Below are 22,143 nucleotides of genomic sequence, written 5' to 3'. Positions count from 1 at the left end.
AATAGAAAGAATATAATAATTTGTATAACAAATTAAAAATTTAAAGAAAAAAGATATAATAGAATATAATTGTTACATGATTGATTTATTATTTTTAATAATAATAATAATAATAATAATAATAATAATAATAATAATAATGCAGATAGATTTAAATTAGACCCTTTTGGACTTTGATAGTAACAAAATTACGTAAAAGTTATAAATAAATTATTATGTAAATATCATGCAAAAATAAACAAGACCCATTTAAACTTTGTAATGTATATTTAAATAACAACTATAAGAAAAAAGTAATAAGATTTATTTTGTAACAAAAGATTTTTTAAATAATATAGGGTGAGATATTAAATTTAGTAGTCTATTATATTTTTACAAGTTATACTTTAAAATGATTATTATTATTATTATTATTGAAAGTAAATAGATTTAAAATTTACATTAAACATATTAAATAGTATTGATAAAAAGAAATGAATAAAATATAATTATAGTAATATACATCTTAATCGAGAAATACAACATTGAAATTATTGAGTGAGTTATGAGCAGAAAAAAGAAAAGCACAGGAAAATGTTATTATAATAAACATAAATAGAGGAAATAAGGGGATGAGATGGGATGGTATTGGTTTCAGCTGTTAATAAGGAATAAATGATGATTATAATACTACACCACAACTGCAACAACAAGAAGTCGTTGTAGTATAGTGGTAAGTATTCCCGCCTGTCACGCGGGTGACCCGGGTTCGATCCCCGGCAACGGCGCTTTTTTAATTCTTTTTTCCATCATTTCGTTTTACAACCTTAATGGGCCGGATTTTCAACTATTCTGGGCTCAATCGTTTTACAACCATACTGGGCCGGATTTTCAATTATTCTGGGCTCAATTTACTCTCTCCTTTCATTTGATACAAATAAACTACAACATTAAACAAAATTATACCCCTGTTCTTTATATATTAATGATAAATATGTTTCTACCTCTTTTCGTATATTTTAAAATTGTAATTATCAAATCATTTACGAACTATTATAAATGTATGGGTTTTGTAATAGATTAAAAGAAACTCATTTTATATTTTTTAAAATATGTTTTATGAAAAATTCTACAAAAATACTACTACTTATTTTAAACTAATTTTTAATATGCTAAAACAACCTTGGTTCATGAGCTTCCAAATTTTTAAACTTAGTTAATAATTTTTTTTAAATGAATATATATTCTTTCCGTTTTATTTTAGGTGTTTTCTTTTAGTTTTATGTATATTATAACGATAATTATGCGCATAATTTTTATTTATTTATTTATTCAAATACATTTATCAATAGAAAACTCATTGTCACCTCAAACAACTTTGACCTTGACAATAAAAATAAAAGTTTGTACACGTTGAATCTCATATTTATTTTTCAAGAGTATAATCCATACGAAATGACTAGAATTTTCTAAAGAAAGACTTAACTAGATGAGAAATTATTTCCTAAAAATTAGGACAAATAAATTTAACAAACAAGAAAGGTTGGCAAGACATGCCTTATACTTTTTCCTAGATGCTTATTACGGTCGGTTACACACATATTGTCGCGTCCACTTGAGATCAAGAGAAAACAACTTTCATCTATCATTGTGAGATGTTTTCTTACAAGAGGATGTCTTCCGAATTATGCAATGCCCTTGCGATTTTTCAAAGGTGTGTGACGTCCATGTTTTCTGATAATCTGGTATTGAATTTGAAAAATTGACATTTCATGGTGAGGGAGATAATTATTTTGGGTCATAATTTCTTATAACATGATCATATGAATGCCTACTATTAACTAGTTAGGAGTCGCCCTGTCCACACTATACCTATGCATTAAGTACTTGTTACTCAATGAGAGAGTTAACGGTTATCCAGGGGAACCAGGAAGCCATCAAGAAGTGTTATTTGAATAGTTTAAAGCTAAAGAGGGCGACTATGGTTGTGGTCCACGCCCAATAGCCTGGCGCAAGGGAAATGAATGTTGTAAACTTAAAGCCAGAAGCATAACCACAAGAGATAGCTCTTGATGGTGAAGATTGTGCCATTATGTTCCAGAGGATCACGAAGGTGGCTGAAGAAGAGTCCATTCAAAAGCCACTAATTTCTGTAGGCATTACGCCTTATTTTGTTTAGTTTAAGTTTATCATTTGGATTAGTTAAGGTGGGGTATCACCTGTACCGATTGCACGGTTTATTTTAAGACATTATTTATTTTGAGTGGAGGGATACTCTTTTCGCCTGCATTTTGTAGTAAGGCATTGGGGTTTTTAATGAGGCGCTCCATGTTATTATTTGAATTTTTGTAGACCCTTGTTATAGTTTTGCAGGAATTGAGAATCTTATATAAACCGCCCAAGAAATCATTTTTTATGCTGGATCCTCATGAGAAATTCTTGCCGCGAAAAGACAATTATCTATGATGGATCCTCATGGCGGAATCCTTGTCCCCCCCAAAAGGCAATTGTTTATTTTGGATCCTCATGGAAGAATCATTCCCACCCAAGAGGCAATACTCATGATGGTCCTCATGGAGGAATCCTTGTCGCCCAATGGGAAATTATTCATTCTAGATCCTAATGGAAGAATCATGGCCACCCTACAGAGCCATACAATAACAAGAAACATGTTCAAGATATTCTAAACACAGTTTACTCAAGAAAAATAAGCAAAGACGTCTAAGGACACCATTTCATTATTCAAATCTAAAGGAGCAAAGGTACAAGAAAAAAATCCTTAACGGAACCAATAATCATTACAAAAATCCCCTAAGGACATCTTACAAATCCCCTAAGGACGTGGCTACAAAAAGAAGCCATAAAGGGAAAAATAACAAAGCCTCGGGCTCAATAACCCTCCTCTAAAGCCCTCCTTTCCTTTGTAGCCTTCTCCGGGAGAGAAGAATCCTTCTTGAGATTTTTCTCCCATGTCTTATCATCCTTAAGTTCAGCCTAGGCGTCTCTATTAGGTGATATGCCATAATTCTTAGGACGCGACACTTATTCTTCTTCTTCCACTAAATGGTTGTCTCAAACCAATTAGAATAAGTCTATTTGAATCAGGTCTAGATCAAGGTAGAGGAAAGCCACTTGCTCATTTTCTTGTTCGAAGTAATGATCATAAGTATCCACCAATTTATGTTTAAAGGTGGACAATTATTACTCTAGCTTGTTCTAGGAGTGAAGGCCAACCTCAAGGGACACTTTTAAACTCTTCTATAAGAGAATATGAGCTTTACCATTTGATTCCTCATATTTAAGGGTGCCTCTCAACCCATCCCAATCTTTATACATCTGCCTCACAAGCTCCCGCCCTTGAGAAATATTTTCTTTGGAAATGGAGAGTTTGGACTTCAACTCACTCACGGATTGGGTGTGGTTCTCACGGGAGATTGGCTCCGTCAGTGGCACCCTAAGCATATGATTTCCCACCAAGTCTGGCGACTTGTGAGAATCCATCTTGGGTATTTCCCGGTATTCATCAGGAAAATCTTCAGGGAAAGGTAGGCGAGCTCTAGTGAACTTTATTGTGTCAAATGTTTAATAAATTCACATCGAGGATCGTGGGAAAAAGTCATCCCTAATAAGATAAGGGTGTTCACCATATATGTCATCTTCCAACACTACAATAGTGTCATCAATTGAGGCTGGAGAGGAACTCCCGCCTTATTTTTGGATCTTGAAGGGACGCGGTTTGTAGGGGGCGATGCCTTCGGCATGCCTCCTGCTTCCTTTTTTGATGAAGCCTCCTGGGTGACTCTTTGGATTATCTATCCATTGCTCTTCACACGTAGACATCTTATTGACTAGGTGCTCTTTCCTTTCATCTAGAATGATGAATGCAATTTTCTCTACAAAAATAAAAATAAAGGCATAAGTCACCAGGAAGATAAATAACCCTAATAAACTAAAGGTCATTATGATATCAAATTTACGATTTTTTTATCTCGATGTCTTTTCCCTGATCTTATATAATCATGGTATGTGAGCTCGTAACCTTAAATTTTTCCAAGAGTTAAACCACTTCCCTCTCAATAAGGTGAGGTAGTAAAAGTTAAAACTAGTGATGGTCATTGGGTTCTCTTTGTCTATGTCTAAGTCAGCGGGAAATGAGGAACACCATTTTCCTTGATTGTGACCATGAAGGCGCCATATTTCCCCTAAGTTTCATGAATCTCTCTTTCCAATTCTTTCCAATATCACTCGTAAAAATATTAATTCTCTCGTAAAAATATCACATGTAGTCAACGAAACCATCTGCCCCTTTGTTACTCCTCGCGCAACATGAATACATTTTAGACCATTCTCTAACGTTTGAAGGCTCTATCACCCTTCCGCTCTCATCTAAACCCTTAATAATCGACATTAAAAGGGAAAAAGGGAAGGAAGAGTAAAATACTTGTACCTGGAAAAATTGGAAGGCAAATATGCTCCGCACTTTAGGGAATCTGATGGAGTTTATAGAAGTTTTGAGAAGATATTTGAAAAGGTGGATAGTTAGGGACGAATCCCTTTTTATAGGGATTTGAAAGCTAGCCTTACGAATAATTATCGGCCTCTCAATAAGTACACCAACAGTTGTAAAATATTCCCCACGTCTCTGAAACGTCTAAGGAATTCAAGCTGATTTGGATTCCTTAAACAAATTTATCATTAATCAAATTTAATGTTGTGTGTGCACTTACCTCAAATGATGTTTGAGGACTACACGCAAGAGACATTTAAAGACTTACCTTGATTGACGTCTAAAGATTCATCCTAAGTAATGCTTGAAGGATTCAACCCTGAGTTGTGTTTCAGGGACTGTACCTAAGCTATGTTTGAGGAAATTGTCCTAAACTTGTAATATTTTGAAAAACAATTTTATAAAATCCATTTTTTAAATCTAAAACAAATAGGACCTAAATCACTCCGTCCTTTACAAGTCTCCGTGCTTGAGGGATCGTGTGTCGGTATAATTGTATTGGACCTTATACAAAGATAAGTTCATCAAGTTTGGAAAGAAATGGCCAAAGAAGGCAATACAAAGCTCACTGAGGCTAGACAAATACACCATGCCTCCCAAAATAGGGTTTATAGCCGCCCATTGATAGTAACACGCGTCAATTAGTTGTAACACTCACATATTATTCGCATCACTCACCCCTTGTTAGGCTTGGGTAAACCACCCATCAGTCACTTATGAAACATGGGATTTAATCTGTCTTTAGACACTAACGATATGGAAGGTCACTCAAAAGGGAAGCCACATTCTCCAGAAGGACAGGGGAAAACAATTTCTACGCTCAATGAGAGGAACAAAATAACCACACCTTGGATTCGAAAATCTAGACCTAATAAACTTCTATCAATACTTCAACTACGAGGTTGAGAGGATGATTCAATTCACTTAAACTTCACAAATATAGATCTTCTCACCACTTTTCGTGAGCTTTCTCTAACACTCATAAACCCCAAAACACCACATATACTCCTTCAAATACAGGGTTATCCATACTATACGTTCTTAGCAAGTACGCTTGCTAACCACGACCCTTCTTCTCTTTTGTAGATAGCATGTGGCGCACCATCTTCATCATCGTTCTATTTTGGCGATATGGTACTCCATTTTGTTGTGGTGTGTATGTAGTGGTAAGATGTCTTTCAATTTCTTCCTTTTCACAAAATTATTTGAATTGTCCATCTTCAAACACTTGATCGATTCCTCTACTTCCTTTTCCACTAGCGTTTCAAATTTTTTTGAAACATTCCAATGCTTCTGGTTTTTGAAGAAGAAAATAGACCCAACTATTTCGAATATAGTCATCCATGAAACATTCCAACGCTTCTGATTTTTAAATATTTCGAGACCGTGAGCATGTGGACAGTGGACTATAGCACATTTCTCACATTTGGTCATGTTTAAACTGTGATTAAATAGGGTCATTCATATAAAATTGTTACAATTAATCTGTACTAAGTACCAAGTACTATTGACAGTTTATGCATATCTTCTTGCATGCAGACTTAGCATTAAGAATGAATATCAGTTATCAAGAGAAGGAATAGAGAATTAAAAACTCAAGTGATTCTAGAAACAAAATTATTCTCATTCATATATGCTTTTACATTTAACAAAATAAGCTGCAAATTAGCAGTAAGGTGAAATAAGATTCTTATCAACTACAACAAGGATGATAGATACAAGTAAGTACTATACGAGTATATGAAAAATTGGGAAAAAAATATTAAAAATACAAAGAATCCTTCTTGTTGGAGTAAAGAGTATAAATCTATCTCTTTTGGAAGTTGAAGGATTTGATAGCAACGGCGAAAATAAGTGCAAAGAGAACAGCAATACCGGCAACCACAATTGCACTCTCTCCTATGAAGTCATGTTTGATACCATAAAAGTCTTCAATGAAAATTTTCACCGTCTTACCATTTTCAGTAGACATATCAGTAGTTATATCTCCAAATTGAGATGCAACCAATCCGTAGATGGTCCATGCAACGGGACATGCCCAGTAGTACCATCTCCACCATACTGGAATGCTCTGGTAACAAGAAAAACACAATAGTTAGCATACATATAATAATATAACTACATTCGAACATTCTTTCTGAATGTTAAGTACTACTTACAGGTCTTGCGACGACGAATCCTGAAAAGAGGTTCCAAACTGCATAGAATGCAGCAGCCACGATCGAAGCAACATGGTGATTTGGTGTCACTGCCACAGCCATCATACCATAGAAGGTAAAGTAGAGCAATGTGAAGAACATAAAGAATAGATACCAAAAGAATTTTTCTGCGGTCCAGTCAAATCCGATCATGGCATAGACTATAGCTCCATATACCACAGTTTGAGCAAAGATATAAGGTATCTCTACCAAAATCTGCGACGAAAAGGGAGGTATTACTATTAGTATGAGAATTTCTAGTTTGCATACTAAATTAAGCAGTAAATAAGTCAGTAGATTAAACAATGATTATAGTTACCTGTGAAATTGCATAGGGTAAGGCAGAATACATTCCAGCAGCTTTTTCTCGATAAAATACAGTTCTTTCAACTGCAACCACTGGCTGCACAGAAGAAGAATTTTGTATTCCAAGGAAGAGAACAGCAGTATACATTGAACCCACAGCATTCAACAGGTTTTGTCTAGTTTCGCTGCAAGACACCAAAAGGTATTAGAACTTGAATAGTATAATGTTTGGTGAATAATATGGAATTATGTTTCAATTAAAAATAGTTTGACTTACTGTTTGCCACCGAGGTCCCAAAACATTGTTCCGAACATCAAGGCTATGAATGTGGTGAAGAAAAACCTCACAGCAGTGTATGGTGGATTACGCCAATATGACCAACGTTGCTTCCATAAGCAGGCCTGGCATTGGACCAAGAAAGACTGCGAGAATTGTGTAGCGAAATGAAGATCCTTTGAACCAGGAGCAGGCTGGCCAAGTTCTTGTATAAGTTGTTTGTTTCTCCTGAAAAGCCACACAGAACAGTTTAAGCATGTTGCGAACATGATAGGAATAGCTACTATAGTTAATAGATTCATATCAATATGCACTAGTGTACCTGTATAGATCTGAATTTTTGTACAAGTCGGTAAAATCAACACCCAAATTATATTCTTGTGCTGTAGATGTAACTTCCAACATCCATGTTGCTGGGTTATATCCGTCTTTGATTTTACTCACCCCATTAATGCTCTGGACAAAGAAAGTTATTTGAATACTTTAGTAACTAAATACAATCAAGAAATAGAGACACTCACTTGAGTGATTTTTAAACTAAAGTGGTATCCTACCTCGAAATACTTGATCAAATGAACAGAATGACGACCAAGTGGTCCAACGTATATTTCTTGCCCTCCACGCTTCATAAGGAATAGCTAGAATTGCATATGAATAATATGTCAGACTCAAGTATAATAGAGAGAGGAAAACGATTATAAAAGGAAACTTCATTTGTAATTAGTATTTACTTGTTATCACGGTTCACTACATACCTCATCAAATGCTTCAAATATGTCAATGCTAGGCTGATGGATGGTACACACGACTGTTCTTCCTGTGTCCACTGTGTTCCTCACAGTTCTCATAACAATTGCAGCAGCTCTAGCATCTAAACCAGAAGTAGGCTCATCCATGAAAATTATAGATGGATTAGCCACTAGTTCGACTGCAATAGTAAGTCTCTTGCGTTGTTCAGTTGAGAGACCACTCACGCCAGGCAAACCAACCAGGGAGTTCCTCAACGGGTTCAGCTCCACGAGGTCCATGACTTGATCAATAAACATCTGCAACCATTTGAAATGTCCTTAAAGTCAGAACAATTAACCTCAAGTAGATTAAACTTTTCATTAGGAGAAATGAAACCTAAAAGGGCATAGTTCTTGTGCTGCAAGTATTAACTGACCTTTCTGGTCTTGGAATCAACTCCTGAAGCTAAACGAAGCCATGCTGAGTAAAGCAGGGACTCATAAACTGTTACATGAGGTGAATGGATATCGTTCTGCTCACAGTAGCCAGAGATTCTAGCAAATGTTTCCTGCTTTTTCGGGTAACCAGAAACCTTGATGTCTCCATCAATATATCCACCTGTTTTCCTACCAGCCAGAACATCCATCAGAGTTGTCTTTCCAGCTCCACTTACACCCATCAAAGCTGTGAGAACACCAGGCCTGAATGCCCCACTAACACCCTTCAAAAGTACTAATCTGTCTTCTGAAACACCTTGTTCCTTCATTTCCTGTCAGATGAAATTGGAGTTAAGTTAGAAAAATTCTTTCGTCTGACTAAACATGAGTCTAGTTAGATATCCAAATGCCGAATATATCACTTTGTGTGAATCTTACCGCTGGCATATCAACAGAGTATACAATATCATCAAAAGTGATAGAATGTGGTTCAAATGGAAGAACCATTCCTTTCTTGTTTCCATGGCTGGACTCTGTAACAGAATCTCCTCTTCTTGAACTTTCTGAAAGGCAATAATAGAAAACATATTCAGCTACTAAACTATATGACAAACTAACATATGTTTTCTTTCACGAGGGGTATGCATATAATCAATCAAGAAAAGTCACCTCTGCGTGGTAATTCAACTTCTTGTACGGTCCTATCATTAGAAGAATCATCTTCTTCTGAATCGTCAGGTACAGTTGCTTGAGGCTTATCAAATGGGCCTAGTACAGCGAGAGCCACAGCAAACATCACGTTGAAAAGGAACACAAATCCAGCCAATCCCGCGATGCCTATCCAGTACCAATATGCATGTGTGAAGAACCCCCGGGTTTGGAGAAATTGTTTTCCCAAATCATTAGTACCCTATAGTTAAGTATATAAAACAAATCAGGCTTGTAAATTTCTCAATCAAAAAGGATGTGTATTAAAAAGATGCAAGCAAGCTCAAGAAATTACATTGTGCCAGCTGTGTCCAAGAAATTCATTGGCCATCAGAGCATTTTGCCCATACATCAAAGGTGATATCCAGAAACCCCAAATCCACCACTTCTTGATATCCTCTGTAACATTAACAAGAACATTCAATAAGCATCAATTAACTAAGGTTTCATTTCGTCGCAAGAAATGATGTGCTAGTTAATTTAACTTACTTTTTGAGAGAATGAAGCCACCCAATGCAAGAAATGTGAGAATTGCAAAGGAACCAAATGTGTTGGCAACAATCATGTTTCTACCAAGTGCTGCGATGGCTCGGAACAATCCAGAAGCCATCTGACCCAGGAAAATCACTGCAAGGAACTGCTTGAACAACCTGCCCAAAATTCAATACTTCACATCATTAGTAAGATGCAAATGCAAACTAGATAGTAGAAGTGTCATTCAATACTACATGCTCCAAACTGAATAAAAGAAACTTCTTTTACCTCCCAACATTTGGATCAAATCCAATAACGTAGTAGGTAAGAAACACCCAAAGAGAAGCTTCCATTAACGTAATGGGAATCTTGAGAATCCACGCAGGAATAGCATATGCCCATGAGGGATAAAATAGGAGGTCTCGTTGCTTGTAGAATACAGGAAGCTTAGCGATGGTCATAGAAATCTCAGACAATCCATTAAACATAATCGTCATAAGTGTGAAAAATAAAGCACCAGCATAAACACCCGCGTCATCCTGATTATCATGATGCATTTCAGTCCGAAAAAACAGTGTCATTGAAATCAACGCCATGATGAAAAGCTGTAAACAAAACATCAAGAGCAGAATGAAATGTCAAAATCATAATAATTGTGAATGAATGAATAAATGAAAAAAGAGGTAGATAGACTCCAAACCTGAGATAGCTTGAAGATGTAAACAAATGAATTCCTTTTCATGAGCAAATACTCTCTTGAGAAGTTAGCCTTTAAGAGCTCCTTTTTGTTAAGACCGTACTCTTTGGTGGTCAAAGCAGCTGGATGGCTCTTTGTCTTGTCAAATGGAACGGAAAGCTCCTCGGCAAGTTTCCTACCAATGTGGAATGATTGAAACGCCTCAGCGAATTGAGTAACAGTTACAAATCTGTATGGTTGGTCTCTGCGCACCCAGTACTGTGCTTGATCCTTTTTAGAAGTTACTTCTTGAAGAAAGTCAGCAACACCTTTCCTGTCAGGACATTTGAAACCCATAGATTCAAAAAAGTCGAGAACATATTCGCGGGGGCCATGGTACACAACTTGGCCATCAGAGATTAAGATAATGTCATCAAAAAGATCGTAAGTCTCAGGTGCTGGCTGGAGCAGTGATATAACTGCAGTTCCATTCATGATGTGAACATATTGCCTCAGAGAGTTCACAATCTGAAAAGTTGTGGAACTGTCAAGCCCGGTAGAAATTTCATCCATGAACAAAGCATTTGCTGGTCCAACCAACAGCTCTCCTGTAGTGACACGCTTCCTTTGTCCTCCAGAGATACCACGCAACATTTCATCCCCCACCATGGTATCAGCACATATATCCAACCCCAAAATCTGCATATTTATAAGAAAATTCAGCATAAATAAGGAACATAACTTTAAATTCATTACGAACTTCGGACAATGTTCATTTTGGTATACAGGCTACAAAGTTTATTATGCTAATGAGAGTATTACCTTCAGTACATAATCTGTTGAAATGCTTGACTCCTGACCTTCAGTTGCAATTGCCTGTAATATCGAAATACAGTTAGATATGCAAAGATCGTATAATATATCCAATGATTATATCAAGATTAGCAATAGCTTCTTTATGTATGTATACCTTCATGTAAACATCAATATCTGGATCAGGCTTGATATTTGCTGCCTTCTCTCTTCTAGATAGCTCAGATAACATGTCTGTGGATCCCAAAAATAGTAACAAGTCAAACTTAAGCCACATCCCAAACTAGATTTTGAAAACATTAATAAGGTCGTAGGATTGAAAACTGGTAAAAATTAACTAACCGTAACGCGATCCAACTCCTTGGCACCTTGCTGAGAAAGCCAAGGTTTCCCTGACAGTCATTTCTCCAATATGAACATCATGCTGGCTGATATAGGCAGCAGTTCTTTGAGGTACAAACTCATTCAGTCCATGTCCATTGTAAGTCACACTCCCAGTTAGCTGTATGAATTAAGCATCGGCATCCAAATTAGATAATTTTACATAGTAACTTTACCTTTTTAGATACTAAAGGGGGATCTGATTTACCTGAAGACTTGGATCAAGCTTTCCAGATAAGGCTAAAAGGAGAGTAGTCTTTCCTGAACCAGGAGGACCTAAGAGTAGCGTCATCCTACGAGGTTTAATGATTCCACTAACATCTTTAAGAATTGCCACATGTCTCTTTTTGCTTGGGACTATATGAAGAACATTCAACAAACTCTGAAACAATAACCAAACAAAGAAAGATTTTGACTTATGAGGTTCAATTCATCTGCAAAAGCTAAACAGTCACAAAACAAAGAAACAAAAAAACCTTGAATCAATTCTAATCACTTCTTACCTCTACAACATTAGTTACAGCATTAATGAAACTGGGCAAAGCTCTACCTCCCACAAAAGCTTCAGCATCAATTTTCAGGTTCTTATATCGAACTTCAATTGTCGGAATATCAAGTCCAACTCTATAATAAGAAAAAAAACACAAAACATGATGATAAGTTATGTGAGAAATTAGAACAAAAGAAACCAACAAAGGAGGGTTAGTTAGTTAGTTAGTTATTTATTTACCTATCAACTCTTTCCTTGACCTTCAAGAGAAACCTTTCGTTATCCTCTTCAGCAACCTTAACCAGCCTCTCTAGAAGCTTCTGCTTCTCATGAAATCCAATATCACTAACATCAACTTCATGAGCACCTCCATGAGAAGCAGTCAAGAGACCTTTCCTCAAACGGTTATAAGTAGGTAGTTTTTCAAGAGCAGCCCATTTAAGAGCTTCTTCATCATCTTCTTCACGAGATGACTTAGAGAAAACCTCAACTCCACTGTTTCTCCATACAGTTGAGCTTCGAGCTCGTAAACTGTTTGTGGCTCTGTATATATCCCCTTCCATTCAGGCTTTCAGAACAAGCTTGAGTTTGTTTTTGAAAATATGTAACAACTAACAACAGAGTGAAAGAATCAAAGAATGGTGAAAAAAGAGAGACAAAATTACTTGTGGTGATGAGTATAGAAAGGGAAGACATGTTTGTATTTATATGTTTGATTGGAAAGAAGAGGCGGCGTTTTGGAGTCAAAGGTTGAATTGTTTAGTATTGAATTGTCTATAAAGATGACGAGGTCAAACAAGGAAGGAGGAAATTTCCTCCTCATGACTGTTAAGGTGCAACTAGAAGCGGGTCCCGTTCCCATACATATACAATAAAGTGGGAAAGGAATTCAATGCCATAGATTAGAATGCATTAACTCTAGATAATATACTATGCCTTCTAGAAATCTTTAAAAAGAGGAATTGAATACTATTACAAGTTTTACTTTTTAGTTACTTTACTTTGTGGTATGAAAAGCTCTCATCTTGGAAGCTCATCATCTTCAAACTTTTTTAGTCCAAAGCTCTCAATAAAGCGATTCTTGAGAAATATGAAATTTGGATTGGCCAAGATAGAGTATGGTTCATATGATTGTTCTCTACAATATCTAAATCAGTGTTACCACGACTTCTCATGTGAAAATGATATGAAGTTTAAGATAGATTTCACAAACACTTCAATGCAATCATGATTGCTTGTGTGCGTCAATTACCCATATAGTTTGTTAGGGAGTTCAGGAAGCGAAGCGGAAAAAATGTTAATAGGTTAAACGTTCAGGATCCAATAAACCTTACACCACATATCCACAAAACCTAAAAGCATTAAGGGTAAGGGTCTTTTCTCTTATAAATCCAACATTTCCTCCATTTCTAATCGATGTGGATTTAACTGCTCACACTTGAATCTCAATGGTTACCTCACAAGTGTGATCCACCCATATCACTAGGCTTAATCCACATTAAGATCCACATGCGTTCCCCCACTGAGCCTAACCATAGTTGTGATACCACTTTGGGGAGTTCAGGGAGCGAAGCGCCAGAAGTGTCAATGGTTAAACGTTCAGGATCCTAGAGATTCTGACACCACATATTCACTAAAAACCGTAAGACAATGGGAGTGTGAGTCCTTTCTCTTAGGAACCAAAAATTTCCTCCATTTCTAGTCGAAGTGAGACTTTATGCACTCACACTAGCCATTCAAGAATCCAGCAATCTTGAAACCATGAAACTGGAAGATTTGTTTGGTTCGTTGGAGGCACATGAGATGAGGATTGTCGAAAGGAAAGATGTTCAAGATTCGCTATAAGAACTACAAGCTCAGACATGGAAGAAACATGGGGATTCCAACAAGTTCAAGGGCAAAAGAGATAAGACTCAGAGCAAGAATTCTTGGTTGAACCCTCAAAAGCATAAGGTCGATGATAGAGCTTCTGAATCCTCAAAAAGAGGATAAGGAAACTCCTATCAGAAAGACAAAAAAGTGAAAAGGTGTGTAGTGTTATAATTATGAAAAGTGGGGTCACCTAGCCAATAATTGTTTATATAGAAACGATAAGGGAGCGACAAAAGGCAAGGAGGAAGGAGAAAACCTTACACACCAAGATTCAGATGAATATGAAGATATGATGGTTATGGATGCAATTATAGATGACCATGTTGACTCGAAAATATGGTTCCTAGGTTGTTCGAATCACATGACTTGTAGAAAAGTGTGGTTGGAAGATTTTGATGGGTCGAAGAAGAGCAAGGTCAAACTTGCAGATAATAGCTCGTTGCAGGCAGAATGTATTGGAAGCATAGTTATTCAAAGGAGTAATGGAGTAAAGGCCATGATTAAAGATGTACTTTATGTACCTGGAATGAAGTGCAATATGTTAAGTTTTGGACAACAGGTCGAAAAAGGTTTCTCAATGGTTATGCGAGATGGATCCTCAGAATTGTTCGACACCCAGAATAATCTGATCTTAAAATCTCCTCTATCAAGGAATAGGAAGTTTAAGACCATGATCAGTTCGACTGAGGTACAATGCCTAAAAACATTTGTCGGCCACAAACATAGTTGGTTGTGGCATTTGAGATTTGACCATCTGAATTTTAGGTCACTTAATCAATTGATTACTCAAGATATGGTTACTGGTATACCAAGTCTTGAGATGCCCAACAAACTCTATGAAGGTTGCTTAGTAGGGAAGCAATCCAGAAAGTATTTCGATTTGACTATGCTAATAAGATCCTCTTATATACTAGAAGTAGTACATTCAGATATATGTGGCCCATTTGAGGATCATACCATTGGTGGAAACAAGTACTTTATTTCGTTTATTGATAAGTATAATCGAAATCTTTGGATCTATGTGATCAAGAGCAAAGACGAAGTATTTGAAATCTTTAAGAGATTCAAGATGCTTGTCGAAAACCAGAGTGAAAAGAATATCAAAGTTTTGCGAACAGATGAAAGTGGAAAATACACGTCCAAGATGTTTGAAGAGTTTTGTGCAGAACATGGTATTGATCATGAGGTAACTGCTCCTTACACGCTTCAACATAATGGAATTGGAGAAAGAAGAAATATGACCATATTGGATAGGGCTAGATGTATGCTAAACCAGAAGAACTTGCCAAATTCTTTATGGGTTGAAGCAGTCACCACAACTTTTTATATTTTGAAAAGGTCTCATACAAAGAAAGTGTAGAACAAGGTTTCTGAAAAAGTGTGGAGTGGCAAACAACCATCAGTAAGTCATCTGAAGGTGTTTGACTCTATGTGTTACAAGCATATTTCTGATGCGAGAAGAAGAAAGCTTGATGACAAAAGTGAACCTATAATTCTAGTAGGATATCATAAAACGGGTGCATACAGGTTGTTCAATCCAATTAATGAAAAGATCGTGATGATTCGATATATTGTGATTGATAATACTTCTTCCTGGGATTGAAATTCTGGTGATGCAGTTAACAAGCCTTTGATGAGTTATGGCATCGAAGAAAAAATTGATGAAGTCAAAGCAGTTACTGACATTCCCGACACAGTGGAAGAGGGTGTAGATAGCACAAGCCAGAGACATCAAAGAACTAGAGTTCTTCCAGTAAGACTTCAAGACTATGAAGAGTTTGGTGATGTTGAAATCACACCAGATGGATAATAATTCATTTTTCTTTACTTGTAGGTGCTCAACCAAACAACTATAGCAAAAATTTAAATAATAAACAGTGGAAGTCAGCTATGGTCGAAGAGTTATAAGTGATTGAAAGAAACAACACATGGGAGCTAGTCGAATTGTCAATGCATACAAAAGCTATCAAAGTGAAGTGGGCGTTCAAGTTGAAACACAATGTTGATGAGTCGATAGCAAGATATAAGGCAGTATTATTAACTTAAGGGTTTCTTCAGAGAGCAAGACTCGATTACTCTGAAGTATATGTTGCAGTAGCAATATTAGAGACTATCATATTGGTGGTAGCCTTGGCATGAAAGCAAGGCTGGTCGACATTTCACTTAGATGTGAAATCAACGTTTTTTAATGGTCCTTTACATGAAGATGTATATGTCACACAACCTCCTGGATTTATGTTACAAGAGAAAGTAAGGAAAGTATACAAGTTACATAAAGCGCTTTATGGTCTCAAACGGGCACCTAAGGCATGGAATAATAAAATCGGCTCATACGTAGTCAAATTGGTATTCGTCGAATGCAAGTCTAAGTATGGAGTCTATGCTAAGTTTGTGGCATAGATATAACAATCATATGCTTATATATCGATGACTTGCTGGAAACTGGAAATAGCTTGGAGAAGTTGTCGAAGTTTAAAGAGCTGATAAGGAGGGAATTTGAAATGTCGGATCTGTGAAACTTGTCGTGTTTCCTATTCATGGAGTTTCAGATAACCAAGCAAGGTGTGTTGTTTCTTCAAAAGAAGTATGTCAAAGAGATACTCAAGGGATTCATATTGGATGAGTTGAATTCTTCATCCTCACCTGTCGAACCAAATCTCAAACGGGAGAAGCATGGAGATGAGGACAAAGTCAATGTAACTTTGTTCAAGCAAATTGTAGGATCTCTGAGATATGTGTGCAACATTAGACCTGATATAGGTTTCTTAGTTGGATTGGTGAGCAGATACATGAGTGAACCAAGAGTTTCATACATGAAAGCTGCAAGAAGAATCCTGAGATACTTAAAATGATCAATAAATTATGGAAGTCTGTTTCCACGAGATTCTGAAAGCAAAGAAGCTACGATTACTCGTTATTCAGATGTTGATTGGTGTGGAGATAATGAAGGTCAAAGAATCACAATTGGTTACTTCTTTCAAGTAGTTGGTGCACGATCTCATGGTGCTCGATAAAGCAACTTGTGGTGGCATTATCATCGTGTGAAGTTGAATATATAGCAGGATTCTATGTTGCGTGTCAAACAATTCGGACCAGATTGGTGTTGGAAGAGATGGAGGTCGAAGTGAAGAAACTTTTGGTGTTGCAGATCGATAATAAGTCACCTATTAATCATGCAAAGAATCCAGTTCTGCATGGAAGGAGTAAGCACGTTGAGGCTAGGTTTCATTTCCCGAGGGAGAAGGTAAACCAGGATGAACCTAAAGTGAGGCATTGCTCGAGTGAAGGACAATTGACCTACATTTTTACCAAAGGACTGAAGATCGACATATTCCTAAATTTGAGAAAGAAATTAAGAATAGTTCATATTGACTATGATTAGTTTGTTTGATAACTTGGATTATATGGGGTATGTTGTGATATAATCCAAATTGTGTAGTCAAAGCGCAAGTTAGTTAGGGTTAGAGTTTGTTATGTTAGTTACTTAGTATACTAGTCAGTTAGTTGTAAATACATATCGTAATTCAGTTTATATCATCACTTTCAATAATAACAATCCTTATGCTTCATTCTCTCTCTCTCTCTCTCTCTCTCTCTCTCTCTCTCTCTCTCTCTCTCCTCACTAAAAGTGTCTCGCATTAACACTATCCCCAAAGACCTCTGATAGTATTTCCCTTCACCATATATCTTTAATCAATATTTACTTCCAACACTTCTGGTGATATTTTGATGTGTATCAGATAACTTTGATGTAAGATTTCCCGTAGCTTATGTCGATCAGAAAACCTGGTAAAATATTGTTGATGATGTATTTATGGATTAGATATCTTGATACAAAGAGTTCTGGTAAAAAAAATCAGCACACCCTCAATGATTCAGAAAACATTAGATTGGAAATAAAAGAAAAAGTTAAAAATTAAAACATCAATTATGGAAAATTCTTTGGCCACCTCCCAACCTTCTAGGTCACCTCTGGTGAAAAACCCAAACTACCCCTGACTTCGGAAATGCATTTCCGAAATGCAAGAAAAAGGTGTTTTCGGAGATGCATCTCCGAAAGCGCCTTTTTTTTGAAAAAATTGTCTTATTTCGGAAGTTCATTTCCGAAATACTGGGCGTTTTGCAGATTAAGCAAAACAGCCCCCCTCCCCCATTCATTTAACCCTTATCCTATTCTAAACTCAACCTCTCTTCAAAATTTCTGCAAAAAGCAATTGTGAAGTATCAGAGATTGCCAACATCTTCTTCCAATCTCAATCTAAATCATCTCAAACTCTATTAGTGGTAAGTTTAGTGCATTTTTTTCAATTTTTAGATCCATTATTATATCTCTATTAGGGTTGTTTAGGTTGTTTAGATCCATTAGTCAAACTCTAAACTGCTATTTAGGTTGTTTAGAATGAATAAAATTAGTTATGTTTTAGGATTTTGGGGTCTGCCATTGGAGGTTGCAGAGAAGTTCTTCGCAGGGGTGTTTCGGAAGTTCATTTCCGAAAACACCTACATTCCCAGTTTCGGAAATGAATTTGCGAAGTGTATCAGAATTTCAATTTTTTTTAGTTTTTTCTGTTGTCTCGCATATTAATCGATTTCAATTGTTTTCAGGAACATGTCAGGCAACCAAGCACGCATCAGACAGGGTAGAGAGACACAGACTGCGTCGGCTAGACGCGAGCGGGCGGCGGCGCAGCTGGCGTCGACACAGGGACGGGGGCAGGGCCGGGGACGACGTGTGCGAGTTCCCGTGGAGATGGAAGAGTGTACCTCTACATCTGGATCGAGGAGTCGGTTGGCTCGGGTATCTTCTTCCCGCCAGCGAGAGGAGGAGGAGGAGGAGGTGGCAGTGCCATACCACTAGGCGGAGGGGGTACCGGATGTTGACCCTCCACTCGGGGAGGAGGATGAGTAGGAGGAAAGCTACCCGGGAGGGCCCATTGACACCGTGCTGATTACCTACCACGATCACGTCGCTCGGCGTATCTGGGAGGGAGAGGTATTTTTTATAATTTTCCCGACTACATTATTTAACCGTTTATAATTTAGACGTTCATTCAATATTTTCTTAACGGTCTATTTAACATACGCTTTTATTTGTTTTTTTTTGTAACAGGAGAAAGAGCCGTTGAAAATGGTGAACCACGCCCGAAAAATTTTCAGTCTGTTTAAACCGACTGCTGAGTGGTTTAACGACTCGGTGAGAGCTTCAGGGCTTAGTGGGCTCTGCATGACGGGGTATACCACCATCAGCCACGGCATGCAGGGGGCTTTTGTGGAGCGGTGGCACAAGGAGACGTCTTCTTTCCACTTGCCGGTTGGGGAGATGACGATCACCTTGCATGATGTGCAGTGTCTTCTCCACCTGCCGATTAGGGGGCCACTGTTGACCCACTCCCGGATCCAGAGGATCGAAGCCACTGAGTGGATGACGCTCTATTTGGGTATGGAGCCCGAAGTTGCTGACTACGAGTGCATCACGACATCTGGGCCTCATATCCGATTCACCACACTGAGTCGCTATTTCGAGCACCACCTGGACGCGGCAGCCGATGCCGAGCAGGCGGGTGACGAGCTATTCACAGAGTATCACCGTGGCTGCGCTCTCCGTGCTGGTACATGCATGTGGTAGGCGCTGTAGTCTTTGTGGACAAGAGTGCAAGGTACGTCGACGTGACCTACCTCCTCTATTTCATGGACCTGACTACCATTCACCAGTGGAACTGGGGGGCAGCTACTCTGGCATACCTATACCAGAAGCTGAATGAGGCCTCCAACTGGAGGACGAGACAGTTGGTCGGATCCTGCACACTACTTACGGTACGTTTCATTTTAATTGTTTCGTATTTATTTATGTTTCGTATTTATTTTTAATACATTATCGTGTTTGTGTTTCAGAGCTGGATCATCTCTTCTCCCGCATCCATGGCTTTCACATTGATCATGCGTACGTTGACGCCATGCCCAGGGCCGCCAGATACGTTCTTCAGAGGGGGAACAATGCGGTGGGACCATACCGTGGGTACCTCGACCGCACGATGCACGATGACGTCACCTGGAGGCCATTCAGCGACTACACTCAGGTTGCCCCCTTTGACGGCATTGCTTTATATTCTGGCTGGTTGGCATGTGGGACCGGCATCATGGTCCGATATCTCCCTGAGCGGTGCATGCGTCAGTTCGGATTTGTGCAGATGATACCCAGGTCACCTTTTGAGGCTGCTCCCGACACAGTGACCAGAGTGCAGCTCACTGCCATATTTGAGGATTGGGAGCATCATGTGGTACCGGAGGAGTATCGTCGCATTTGGGTCACCCAGGACTGGCACAGTGTGGAGGGGTACGTCACATGGTTCTACCGGGTGTCACATCCTCTGCTGACATCCGATGCTCCCGGCGCTCCTAGGCCAGCACACGAGGAGATCCTGGAGAACCAGCAGGCCGAGGATGACCACGCCATTGATCTCCTGCCGATCTGCCAGCGGATAGAGATGCTTGGGCGGGACGCATTGGATCGAGGTGTCGTTCATCAGGGCGGTCCAGAGGCAGTCGCCGTGATGGAGATGATCGTCACTGATGCGGGCTGTGCGGCGGCATACAGGCGGCAGAGGAGGTCCCAGGGAGAGAGGGTTAGGCATATCCAGTAGTGGTCGGGTTTATTTTTTTTGTTTTCGGATTGTATCTTTCGCACACTATTATTATTTGGATTTGGATCGGCTTGTATATATTACTATTTTTATCATATTAGTATTTTCTGTTTATATGTCGCTTATTTTATTTGCCGCCTTCCTTTAATTAAAAATACAAGACTGTTTCCAAAAACATAAAAAAAAAAGCACAGTTTCTGCATAATTCGGAAGTTCATTTTCGAAACCCCTAAAAATCTGAAAAAAGGTGTTTTCGAAAGTGCATCTCCGAAAACACCCCTCATTTGGTGTTCTCGGAGATGCACTTCCGAAGTATGAAAGTATTTTAAAAAAAAATACTTCGGAAATAAACTTCCGAAGCAAGGGTAATCTGGAGTTTTCGCCGGGGGTGACCTCCATAGAGAGGTGGGTAAAGAAATTTTCTAAATTATTTATACCGAAACATTTTAGTAAAAATTAAATTATGGTAAGAAAAGAGGGATAAATACTTAGATATGAGGTAAAATTCTATTCTTTGTGTTTAAAAACACTAATTGTTTAAAAACACTTATTAAGCTTGTTGGGCAAACACTTTTGGAGACTCATGCAGGAGGAAGGCTCTTTATTTGAAAGAGTTTTCAAGAGTAGATATTACCCTAACCGGCCTATAGAGGAGAGTCACTTAGGAGCAAACCCCAGCTATGCTTGGAGAAGCATACTTTCAACAAGAGAATTAGTGCTCAGTGGTACAAGATGGCGCATAGGAAATGGGGAGAAGGTGATGGCTAAGAGTGATAAGTGGATTCCCACTACAGCGGGCCTCAAAGTTGTGGGGCAATTGAGAATCTCTGAAGCAGATGTTAAGGTCAGTAATTTCATTGATAGCGAGCTGGGTATATGGAAGGCTGACTTAGTGAGGCAAACGTTCGCAGCAGACGATACAGAACACATCCTGGGTATTCCTTTGTCTAGAAGGAACGTAGAGGACAAGAAAGTTTGGCATTACGAAAAATCTGGAGCCTATTCAGTTAGAACGGCCTATCACGCGTGCATTAAGGAAAAAGAAGCGAATGAACCGGGGCCCTCCAACCCTCCCTACCAGGAGCTGTGGAAGAAGGTGTGGAATGCCCCTATCCACACCAGAATTAAACATTTCCTTTGGAGGCTTGCTCGCAAGATACTTCCTGTGAAATCTAATCTACGGAAAAAAGGAATTGCCCTGGATGAAACCTGTGAAATGTGTCACCAAGGAAACGAATCGACCTCTCACCTTTTCACTCAGTGTGATTTTGCTAGAAGGGTGTTCTTTGCTTCAGTCCTAGGAGTTCACTCCAATGGGACACCTGACATTAATGAGTGGCTGTTAGAGATTCTGTCTAGTAGCAACACTTTCTTTGTGCAGGTTTCTTGCTATTTAATCCACCACATTTGGAAGGCTCGCAACCTCAAGCTCTTTCAAAAGAAGAATGCGGATCCTGTCAAAGTAGCTATGGAAGCTAGAGACGCAGTGATGGAGCTAAACCAACATAATCCAGCTTGGTCCAAAAAGGAGGATGCGGGAAGTGGAGCAAATGGCTGTGAACCGGTGAATGGATTTCACACTATTAGAATAGATGCTGGCCTAGGAGAAAACAATGTGGTTACTTTTGGCTGTGTTATTTTGGATGATGAGGAAA

At 38.4% G+C, this 22,143-nt stretch overlaps 1 protein-coding gene and 1 non-coding gene across 2 annotated transcripts; one reads left to right on the top strand and one right to left on the bottom strand.

Moving 5' to 3' along the window:
* The first annotated feature begins 695 nt into the window (after positions 1 to 695).
* On the top strand, positions 696 to 767 carry TRNAD-GUC (transfer RNA aspartic acid (anticodon GUC)). The gene has a single exon. It is a non-coding gene; the product is annotated as a tRNA-Asp (tRNA).
* Positions 768 to 6,089: 5,322 nt separating this feature from the next.
* Positions 6,090 to 12,672, bottom strand: LOC131654104 (pleiotropic drug resistance protein 1-like). The gene is made up of 20 exons (XM_058924526.1): positions 12,216 to 12,672; positions 11,989 to 12,109; positions 11,694 to 11,867; positions 11,447 to 11,606; positions 11,262 to 11,338; positions 11,114 to 11,167; positions 10,316 to 10,990; positions 9,904 to 10,220; positions 9,631 to 9,791; positions 9,437 to 9,540; positions 9,103 to 9,343; positions 8,872 to 8,996; positions 8,433 to 8,765; positions 8,023 to 8,313; positions 7,822 to 7,905; positions 7,590 to 7,723; positions 7,268 to 7,495; positions 7,004 to 7,175; positions 6,646 to 6,900; positions 6,090 to 6,557 (listed from the first exon to the last, which is right to left on the bottom strand). Exons 1-20 carry the CDS (start codon positions 12,536 to 12,538, stop codon positions 6,294 to 6,296), a joined length of 4,293 nt encoding a protein of 1,430 aa, XP_058780509.1. The 5' UTR covers positions 12,539 to 12,672; the 3' UTR covers positions 6,090 to 6,293.
* Between the last annotated feature and the right edge of the window lie 9,471 nt (positions 12,673 to 22,143).

This window comes from Vicia villosa, linkage group LG2 (assembly GCF_029867415.1).
Source record: "Vicia villosa cultivar HV-30 ecotype Madison, WI linkage group LG2, Vvil1.0, whole genome shotgun sequence".
In the NCBI taxonomy this organism is placed as follows: Eukaryota; Viridiplantae; Streptophyta; class Magnoliopsida; order Fabales; family Fabaceae; genus Vicia; species Vicia villosa.
This window is presented reverse-complemented; position numbering and strand designations above follow the sequence as displayed.

What these genes read in the sequence shown, in the direction of transcription:
- LOC131654104 (XM_058924526.1), bottom strand. Translation starts at nt 12,538, where the DNA reads ATGGAAGGGGATATATACAGAGCCACAAACAGTTTACGAGCTCGAAGC. An exon ending in CAACAGATTATGTACTGAAG is followed by an intron (nt 10,991 to 11,113) that starts GTAATACTCTCA and finishes ATAAATATGCAG; the next exon opens with ATTTTGGGGTTGGATATATG. An exon ending in ACTCTGTTGATATGCCAGCG is followed by an intron (nt 8,766 to 8,871) that starts GTAAGATTCACA and finishes TTCATCTGACAG; the next exon opens with GAAATGAAGGAACAAGGTGT.